Raw genomic sequence first — 10962 nt, 5'->3', positions numbered from 1 at the left:
GCCAAAATCTTTGACAGTATTCTGCTTTAGCAAAGATAGTTGACAAGACGATTAAATGGCCCTGGGTCACTCACTTGAGGAACATCTGGAATAAACTCTGAAGAAACTGTTGTTTTTTTTTTACTGTATTTTTAAAGGAAGAAACAGAGAGGAATCATTCTGGCTGCTGCATCCTTAACCTTTAACATACTGATCTTAAAAGCAATAGGGTTATCTACTCCATTTGGCCATTTTGGCGTCAATGATTTGAACATGTGACCTAGAAATATATCAAATAATCAAATGGCAGATTTCTTAATAAATGGATTTTTATCTGTTTCTGAACTATTGTGATGTAATAGATGTAGGTTTATGCCAATTTCTGAAGAAAACCAATAGTTCCTGAATACAGATGTACAGTATGGGGATTAGGAACAACCAAATTGGCATGGTGTTGGGGTAAATATCGACTGGTCAAAAAAAGCTACCGCAAATGCCTTTAACCCACTGCCTACAAGATGGGTATATCCGTCCCACTTCTATGTCAGCCTATTTGCCTACAAGACGGGTTTACCCGTCTTGGGATTTCCCAACATTCCAACATGTAAACAATTCAAATGACGTCACATGAATTCATCCCAGAGCAACCAATCATATAAAAAGAATGTTTTCCATCTGTGTTTGCTGTAGTATTTTTAAAATACTGTACATAGGAAAGCCCACAATGACCTAAGTGACTAGTAAATTTCCACATTTCAAAATGGTGGACGGCGATTCAGCTGCAGGGTAAAGTAGACAAAACAATTGCAATATTCCCTCTAAATGTCGAAGATTCGATAAGGAGATTAGGTACTTCATATTGCATTGCTTTCTAAATAAAGATTTACATACTTAGCAAATTTATAGCTGTTTATGGTGAATTTTCGCCATCTAGGCCCTTCGCTGTCTACTTGTATGACGGGTATACCCGTCTCACATTTACGTCAGCATATTTCAAAGTAAAACCAGATTTCTTTTAGAATAGATCTGTTCATCTGTATGCATTTATTATTTTTCTTTCTAAAACTTATAGGTTTTATATACTTTCTGTGTACAATAAAGCCTCTAAAATATTCTGTCAAAACTAAGGTGATTTCAGGAAAGTGCCTTGGCAAATACAGTGTACATAACATTATCGGGCCCTCAGCAGCGAAAGGGTTAAAGGGAGTAATTAATAAACAAATGAAATTCATGACATAAACTTGATTAAGTACTAAAAAGTTCTTCTTGCAGCCATAATTATAATGCTACATTTAGCTATATAAGCCATTAAGTTATAGCTTGTGCCCAGGTCTGCATTCTACAAGTCTACAACTGATAATATAGAGACCGTACCATAGCTCTTCGCGTACTTTGATTTTTCAAAATAAAGTGGCTTTTACAAGTGCACCGGTTACGATTAAAAATGTAAACATCGGACTCTGACTATGAATCGTTGGAATGAATGAATGACAGTCGATCTTAGTCATAACACTGATTGACAGTGAATGCTAATGACTTAACGTGTTGCAGAAAGGTATTTAGTTTGTAACTGTAATTTCCTTTCAATTGAAATCCTCTCAAAACTGGTTAAATAATTGATTATATTTTGACAAAGAGCACTGTCTTTGTCGTTCGCTGACTGCTAAATGGGCACATATATAAGATTCAGTGTAAGTTTCAATTCACTGGTACTGCCAGTTAGTAAGTTTCTAATGTCAGAGAACTCTCGGCAGTTTTGACCGATCAAAACATTGACAGCATTAGTTTATATTTTTTCTTTTCACGACAACTGCTGTTAGGTAACAAAGCGAATACGCCGATAATCTGGAGTTCATCGATAATGATGTTATTGTCACAAAATTGTTCCAGTTCACGTAATGTAATCAGTGCACTTAAACTGCCTAGCTATATCTACTGCTGTTAAAGGGAAGTGGTAGAGTGTCAGCCTTAGGTGTGAGAGGTCATGGGTTCGAGTCCCGGTCAGAGCTTATATATTTGCATTCTGCTACAGCATCTTTTTTCTGTTAACAGACTGTCCCAGATGTTCTAAATTTTTAGCACACAGTATCATGGATCATTATTTAGCAATCCAGATCACAATTGAATGTTAAATCAAATGTACCCAATATAAAATATTTACTAATTATGTCCCTTTGATGTTTCTGCTCTCCATGTTCAAGAAGAGTTACATTTCCTTCATCACAAAACTTCCATTTACATGAAAACATTAAATGCTCATAACTCTACGCTTCTGATTAAAATATTGTCTATATATTTATTTTTGAAAAACAGCTGGATATTTGCCTTCATTCAAAGTTTTTTTAACTTCATAACTATAATTTGAACAAGGAGCTGCGTTCAATAAACGCTTGATGCCCCCAGTGGCATCCTTGTCGATACAAAGCAACCTAAGTCCAAAATAAGGTTAAGGTTAAACTGAGGTCAGGTGATGTTTGAAGATGAGGAATGGTCACAGGTTACATCTGTATTAGTATCAATTCATTCTTGTAAGCGGTATTGATGCTAGACGAAACGGTCCCATTAGGTTAACCAAGAGATGGCCCGTATAAAGCAACCTAAGTCCAAAATGAGGTCAAGGTTAAACTGAGGTCAGGTGATGTTTGAAGATGAGGGATGGTCACAGGTTACATCTGTATTAGTATCAATTCATTCTTGTAAGCGGTACTGATCCTAGATGAAACAGTCCTCTTTGGTTAACCTCGTATGGACGGACAAACGGACAGACAGGACAATCACTATATGCCTCCCGCATCAGTAGATGCCGGGGGCATAAAAACTAAGGTACTATCTTTAGATAATAGCTTTTTATATCTATCAATACCAATCATATTACTTAAAACATATTCATATTTAAATTTGTGGGAAAACTAATATAAAAGGTGCATCTATTGTACATCATACAAAAGGGAGGTAATTTCATATAGGACACAGGGTGTGTCCCCACTGTTACATCTGTCAAAAATAAAGGGCAATAATTAAAATATTTGCAGTCTTAAGGGTGTATAGCCTTGATAAACATTTTATATAAAGGATTCATTATTCTAGGCCATATACTTTTTGTGCTATGAGCATCACAAACAAAAAATCAACTATTTTGGCTATTTCATGGGCCGTAACTCTGTAATTCGCAAAAAATTTCAAGAAGAATGCCAAGTGTGCAAGGTCCATCACATCATGAAAAGGACTCATGCAAGGTTTCATCAATTTACATCAAAAACTTTTTGAGCTAGGCACGTCATTAGGTGAAAATGTGTATTTTTGACTATTTCAGGGGCTATAACAATGGAAATAGGGGGTGCAGCCAGGCAAAAAAATAGGAAGTGCGCAAGTTTATATCATGATAAAGACTCATGCAAGTTTTCATCCATTTATATCAAATACCTTTTGAGCCAGACATGTCACAGGGCGAAAATGTGCATTTTTGATCAGGGGCCATAACTCTGGAAATAGGGGATGGAGCCAGACGAAAAATAGAAGTTTTACAAGTTCATATCATGATAAAGACTCGTGCAAGGTTTCATCAATTTATATCAAACATGTTTTTGGGCTAGGTGCATCAAAATTTTTTTTCGAACTGATGGACGGACAGACGGACACCGGCATTATAACACAATATGTCCCCTTCGGGCATATAATGATTATTTTTATTATTATACCAGATTTATATATACCCTTTTCATGATAAACATGTTCAAAGACACTTCACATATAGCAAACGCAGCCACAGGGCATGAAATTCATCCTCTACTAGTACAGACACAGAGCGATCTGACCAGAGGGACAGAGTGAGATAAAGCCCCTAGAACAGACAGAGAGAAATCCTTAGATACAGGCCTGTCTGGCTAACTTAGCCTAGCTCTGTGTGAATAGACAGTCTGGTTCTTTAACACGCCCAATGTATAGCACCAATACACAAGAAGCCATCTTTCCTGGGAAGAACCAGTACAGGCCTCTTAGTTAGGTGGGAGACACTCAAGAGCATCTCAGAAATTTCCAGTGCCAGGACTGGGATTCAAACCCCGGACCTCTGGATTGACAGTCAAAAGTGTAACCATTAGACCACTGGCCCACCTATGACATAATGATAAATTATTTGTGATGACAGAGGGTCAGTGTGATCCGCCTTGATGGTATCCACAAGTCATATACATCCCAGATCATGCTACAGTTACACAGCATTTTCCTTATACACCGCTACCTACTTTTTTCAACTTTGACCAAATACTATAAACTATACACTATAAACTTATTGCTCATGGATATTGATGAAAGCAGTCCAGACAAAACTAAAATACATTTAGTAAGATTTCCACTTAGTGCAGACCTATTTTGATTTCAGGAAGTTTGCATTATTTTGTGAAATGCAAGCATATTTTTACACAATGTTTTAGGTATATAAGAAAACTGAAATATTACTGAAACAAAAAGAAAATCATTATTGAGCTGCACCATGAGAAAACCAACATAGTGCATTTGCAACCAGCATGGATCCAGACCAGCCTGCGCATCTGCGCAGTCTGGTCAGGATCCATACTGTTCGCTAATGGTTTCTCTAATTGCAATAAAGTTTGAAAGCGAACAGTCTGGATCCATGCTGGTTGCAAATGCACTATGTCGGTTTTATCATGGTGTGGCTCTATTGTCAATCTTACCTTATCATTTAGGAATGTTATCATATGTGACAGAAGAACATCATTAGCTGAAATACACAGAAAGGTAACTAAACTATAATTTTATAGGAAACTTGTTGTATTCACTAACCAAAATTAATGTTTCTTAAAATTTTTCATGCAACAGATTTATTTGAAACTGATACACGTGTAATGTAAATTTCAAAACTGTTCAATACCAATGCTATTCCCATTTTAATAGTTCGAAGCATAAACACACTAAAAATCATTATTAAAAGTAACATACTTTTGTTTTAAACAAAATGTTGTAAATCAAATTTTCTTCCTGAATTTATAAATTTGTGCCAGTTCTACTTGATCTAAAGTATGTTTTTTAGACAAACATGGTAAAAGTTTACACAATACTAGGACTGATTACATGAAATTCAAACATATCTCAAGAAATGGCTTCCTAGACACATAACGACATCACATACGTGGGTATGCCACCACCAAATGTGCTAGTAAAAAGCCAATATTCACTATACAAATTATGACAAAATACTGTATAAGTGGTAAAGTTAGCGAGGTGGAAATATTTGTGAACTTCACAAATTGACAAAATTCGCTAACATTTTCTCCAGCGTAAATATCAGCCAACCCATCATAAAAACACCAGTAGTAAACAAGAGAAACTGACCCTCTGTCTCTGTCTGTACACTATACACGTTTTTGAAGCTATCTTTTTTAGGCCTTAAATATGTCAAAACAAAAAAGCCCGAGTTGTTTGGCTATATTTCAAAAAGGTAAAGATTATCATAATTTGATTAAATTCCATTCATTTATTGACAGAACTGGCATAGGCGAGCATGAAAGCAAGAAAACATTCTAACTTTTAAAATTGCATTTCACACCTTTACAAAATGTAATAAAAGGATTTACTTCAATACATATTGTTAGCCTTTTTCAGGTTGATAATTACACATATTCTGCTTTCCTTAATAAATACTAGTATGTTTTTAAGTAATTATTATTTTTATAAAGAAAAGACAAACAACAATTTTAGTTATGTATAGCACATTCTTTTATATATGAACGTTCACTAGCTCCATATAAGGGATAATAATGCTGTCATGCATCAAAAATGTAATTATTACGCCAGACACATTAGTGATTTTTATGAAAAGTTATTTTTACGCAAGTTGGAAAAAAGGAATTTGCTAATATTTCTGCACGCCAAATGTCTGGAATTCTAAATTCGCTAACTCTTCGACCCATTAAAATAACCATTTAAATACAGTACACTACCTTTCTGTCTTCCAAAGAAGACACACAGTCTTGTGATACCATTGTCAAGTAGGGCTCTCTTCACAGAGTTATCAGCATCATTCAATAACTGTACAACTTTCTCTTGTATTATCTCTTGTAATGCTTGCAGTTCATGGTCATATGTTGACTGGAATATATACATTCAATAAAACCACAACTTTCTCTTGTATTATCTCCTGTATTGTGACATCATTCTCAAATTCAAAAGGATCGAACTTCCAACATGGAAGATGTTTAAAATGGTGCAAAGTTTATATCGTGATCTTGCAAAACAAAGCTGCAGTTCAAGAAATAGCCTTTTACGGATTTGGTAAGTTAAACAGTATTTTAACCTTGATCTTTATGAGTGCTGTAAACAGTTTTTACACTATGTACCTCATTCATTAAAGACCATCTCCTTGTTAAAAGTTTTGACATTTTTGAGAAATTTCAGGCTTGTATTTAAAAAGTGAAATAGGAAAGAATTTCGAAGCAGTAAGATCACAAACATGTCAATAATAAATCTTACAAAGTCTGTAGTATCTTCCTTCTCCTCTGTATCTTCTATATCACTGAGCTGCATCATTTCTACAACCCTGAAATATACAGCAAACTGTATCTTCTATATCACTGAGCTGCATCATTTCTACAACCCTGAAATACATAGCAAACTGTATCTCTAATCACAACTGTCATCATTTCTTACAAACCTGAAATATACAGCAAACTGTATCTTCTATATCACTGAGCTGCATCATTTCTACAACCCTGAAATATACAGCAAACTGTATCTTCTATATCACTGAGCTGCATCATTTCTACAACCCTGAAATACATAGCAAACTGTCTTTGTGTGTATGTAAGCTTATATTATCTTTTGTTTGTTTGTTTTGGGTTTAACGCCGTTTTTCAACAGTATTTCAGTCATGTAACAGCGGGCAGTTAACCTAACATAACAACAGAATAAAACATTCCAGTATCGACTTATACCCAAAGTTCAGCTTGACAGTGATTTCATTATCTTCAACATTTATCATTACACTCAGACGGTAACAGATACAGCTGCACCTGGTCAAGGAGCCATCTGTATTAAGCAGAAAATGGCTTTAAGCAGGTCAGCCACCTGACTTCCCAAATGGACTTTTTGTTCTAATTTCAACCTGCCTTCAGCAGCCAGTAAGTTAACTTACAAAACTGACTCTCTGTTCTGTCATGGCTTGTTGCCTAATACAGGTATTTTGTTGTTGTTTTTTTTGCTGGGTTTAGAGTTAAACATACACAATTTAGCCAAATTGCAAATTTTCATATTTTTTTATGGTAGAGGGAGATTGTTATTGCCTCTCAGAGCATCATTATAAGTATGGGCAGGCACCTTGGTAGATTCACAGACTATCCGTAAACTAGCCAGATGGTACCGGTAATACATGTCTGACTGTACCTATAAACTGTAGCTGGTGCACATACCTTAAAGCAGTTTCTGCAAGCTGGGCTATATTTTCAGCAAATGCTGCTCTTACAATTGTAGCTGGATCTTGGGCAAGTGGAGACTGAAATCAAATATCCATAATTACTATCAACATTAAACAAGAGCTGTCAGATGACAGCGCGCTCAACTATTTGAAGAATTGATTGAAGAAGGGGTCAAAACATTACCAGATATCTAGACAAAAGAAAAAAAAGATTCTAAAGACAAACAATGTTCCTGTAGTTGTGGATTTTGATAAGTCTTGCACTAAATGGCAATGTATGAACCAATTTCAAAGAGCCATAATTAAGACAAAATAGTTGTCAGAGTTATGTACTCTTGCCTACAGATTGAAATCATGATGATAAACAAGTGTTCATCAAAGTTTAAAAGCAACATGTCAAATAGTTTTGACAAAATGTGGACTTGTATGAAAACAGAACAAATTTCCAAGTCCAAAAAGGGCCATAATTCAGCCAAAATAGATGACAGAGTTATGTACTCTTTCCTACAGATAGAGACAATTATACTGAACAAGTGATCAAAGTTTCAAAGCCATATGTCAACACTTTACACAAAATATTAACTGGTACGAAAAACTTATCCAAGACTTCTACGTCAAAAAGGGCCATAATTCAGCCAAAATCCTTGATGGAGTTATGTTCTCTTGCCTATAACTGGACATGGTGATGGTAAACAAGTGTTGAAAGTTTCAAAGCTTTATCTCAAAAGACTTTGCCAAAATATGAACTGGTACAAAAAACTTAACCGAGATTTTTAAGTCGAAAGGGGCCGTAATTCAGCCCAAATTCTTGTTGGAGTTAGGTACTCTTGCCTATAACTGGACATGGTGATGGTAAACAAGTGTTGAAAGTTTCAAAGCTTTATCTCAAAAGACTTTGTCAAAATATGAACTAGTACGCAAAACTTAACCACGATTTCTAAGTCAAAAGGGGCCATAATTCAGCCAAAATCCTTGATGAAGTTATGTGCTCTTGCCTATAACTGGTCATGGTGATGGTAAACAAGTGTTGAAAGTTTCAAAGCTTTACGTCAAAAGACTTTGTCAAAATGTGGACTGGTACGAAAAACTTAACCAAGGGTTGACGCCGACTCCGACGCCGATGTGAGTAGGATAGCTCTACTTATTCTTCAAATAGTCGAGCTAAAAACAACATTTCACATAAGTAGGACTGTCATAGATTGAAAATTCTGACACTGATGTCTCACCTGACAATTATTTATGTAACAAGGAATCTGCGCAAAGTCATGCTGGAAATAACAGATCTATCCATGTTAAAGTAAGAAAACAGGGGACATTGCCCTTCAAATGTTTGATTCCATATACAACAGGCATTGTATCAGCAATCTACCTGATGTGGATTTACTAGATTTTAATGTATATCTAATGATGAATTAGCTTAATAAAAGATAAGCAGAGAACATCTTTAAAACTTAGACAAAGAATAAATGATTGCTTTTTGAAATTCTGCATCTGTGGTTACCCTGTCAGGAAGCATTGAAATTTAAAAGAAAATTGCACCTGTATCATTTTATTTTCTAATGATTTAACAGTCAAATTAGTCTTGTTTACATGGAACATATTTCAGACAAAAAGATATTTCTATGGGTGCGTGACGAAAATTCAGTGGGGTGTTGTTGCACTATTTTTTTCTATTTAGTTCAGTTTGTCAACCCTATTAGGCTATAGAACATATTTATGATATTTACATAATAATTATACGTGTAGATGCGTATGTAATAAAAGGGTTATTATCTTTGCATCAAGAAATATGCACTCGTTCTTCAGCGGAAGAATATTGCGCTCCTAAAGTCGCGCAATATTTCCGCTGAAGAACTCGTGCATATTTCCCGATACAATGCTAATAACCTATAAATATTTTATTGGAAAACGTGTTTACGGAATGTCAGTGATTTAAAGCGCAAATGCGGACAATGTGTAAAGATAAACCCTGTTTTATTCCAAATTTAACTTTCTGAAGTATTCTAAAATTGTTACATTCGGAACTGAATTTTCTGAGAAACAACAGTCTCTGATAACACTATTTCCTTAGTCATTTTCGGAAAATATAACTTAATAAGAGGCTCTGCTAATGCTTTTTCTGTTAGATGTATCTTAATGTTAGGGATTCTTGTGTATATAATATGCAGTACTATGGTTTCCCTAAACATTTCCTATAATGGTTTATATTTTCATATTATGTTATGCAGAAAAAGCTGTTGCTTTGCCATGGCTGCACAAAAAGTGAAACTACTACGTGGCTAGTTGATACGAAATTATATGCTGAACTAAATATATACCGACATTTCCGAGTATTTTCAGAATATTAAAAAAAAACTTTTGGTAAGTCGGAAAATTCATAAATCAAGTAATGTACCATATATCGTATCAGAATGAGCTTCACGAATTTTCTAAGAAAGTACTAAGAAAACAATTAAACAGTGCACGTGATAAACAAACTATTATTGTGAATATCTATCTCAAGCAATTGTTATTTTCATTCTTAAGTGCCAATCTTATATATAATATATCCACCAGGTGACCTTTTTGTTATGGCAATTCGAATTAACAGATCGTGTTTTCTTTTAGCTATATTGATATACAGCGCAAATATGAATTATCAACTCATGCACCATCGAAGAAATATTTGACGTAAACATCGCGCAATTCTGATGTAAAAACACAGATATTTACAGACATAGAAATAACAACTTTTGATATACTTCCTTGTCAGCCCAATAAAAGAATGTTCAGATTTAAATTTTGTACCAAAATCCATTTTCAGTCCTATGTTCCTGTTATGAAATACAGTTGCTTTACATATGTAATTATTACAAATGACGTTGCCTTGTATCAAAATTACCAGATATTTATATGACAATATGACGACAATATGGCGGCAAATAAGTGAATTAACTTTTAGCCTGCTGGCAGCAACTGAACTTCCCTTTGTGCCCATTGCAGACCAAAATCAGCCTGCACATCCGTACAGGCTGGTCATGGTCTGCAGTTTTCGCTTTTCAGTCAGTAAACTTTCAATGAACACCCCTTCGAATAATAAATTGTATTGCCAAAATGGAATGCTAGACCAGTCCATTTTAGAAATTTAGCAGGGTAAATGTTAAGGATGTTTGTGTTTCTATTCAGAAAAAAAATAACGAAATCATACGCATGGCATTCCAAGAGAGTTATTTGATTTCATTATGATCTTATATTGATTTCATTATGATCTTTTTTCCACATAATGAACTGTATCACTTACGGATTAATCCAATGTATTTATAATGACAAAGATTTCATTTGATATAACTTAGCGAACTCCTGCAGACTTAACTTAATTTATTTCATTGCCAGCATTTTAGAGATTTTTCTTTTCATATTTATTACGTAATTTTCAGTTAAATTTAGAAAAAGACAACAGCGAAAATTAGTAAACATTACATTAATTTTGTTTTTACAAGATCGGAACTAAGATAAACTACTGGTTTACTGAACAATTGATATTAAAATTTTGATGTCTATCACTCGTGTGAACA

The 10962-nt window shown here is 34.6% G+C and overlaps 1 protein-coding gene across 1 annotated transcript in view; it reads right to left on the bottom strand.

The window, feature by feature from the left end:
- LOC123527907 (phosphoinositide 3-kinase regulatory subunit 4-like) overlaps positions 1-9732 on the bottom strand; it is a 56748-nt gene extending 47016 nt beyond the window's left edge. Inside the window, exons 1-5 of the mRNA XM_053522642.1 lie at positions 9727-9732; positions 7404-7486; positions 6469-6535; positions 5940-6087; positions 4674-4720 (exon numbers count right to left, since the gene is read on the bottom strand). Of these exons, the coding sequence (XP_053378617.1) occupies positions 4674-4720; positions 5940-6087; positions 6469-6535; positions 7404-7486; positions 9727-9732 (351 nt within the window). The remainder of the gene's footprint in view (positions 1-4673; positions 4721-5939; positions 6088-6468; positions 6536-7403; positions 7487-9726) is intronic.
- Positions 9733-10962: the final 1230 nt, after the last annotated feature.

The sequence above is a fragment of the Mercenaria mercenaria genome, chromosome 14, assembly GCF_021730395.1.
Source record: "Mercenaria mercenaria strain notata chromosome 14, MADL_Memer_1, whole genome shotgun sequence".
In the NCBI taxonomy this organism is placed as follows: Eukaryota; Metazoa; Mollusca; class Bivalvia; order Venerida; family Veneridae; genus Mercenaria; species Mercenaria mercenaria.
This window is presented reverse-complemented; position numbering and strand designations above follow the sequence as displayed.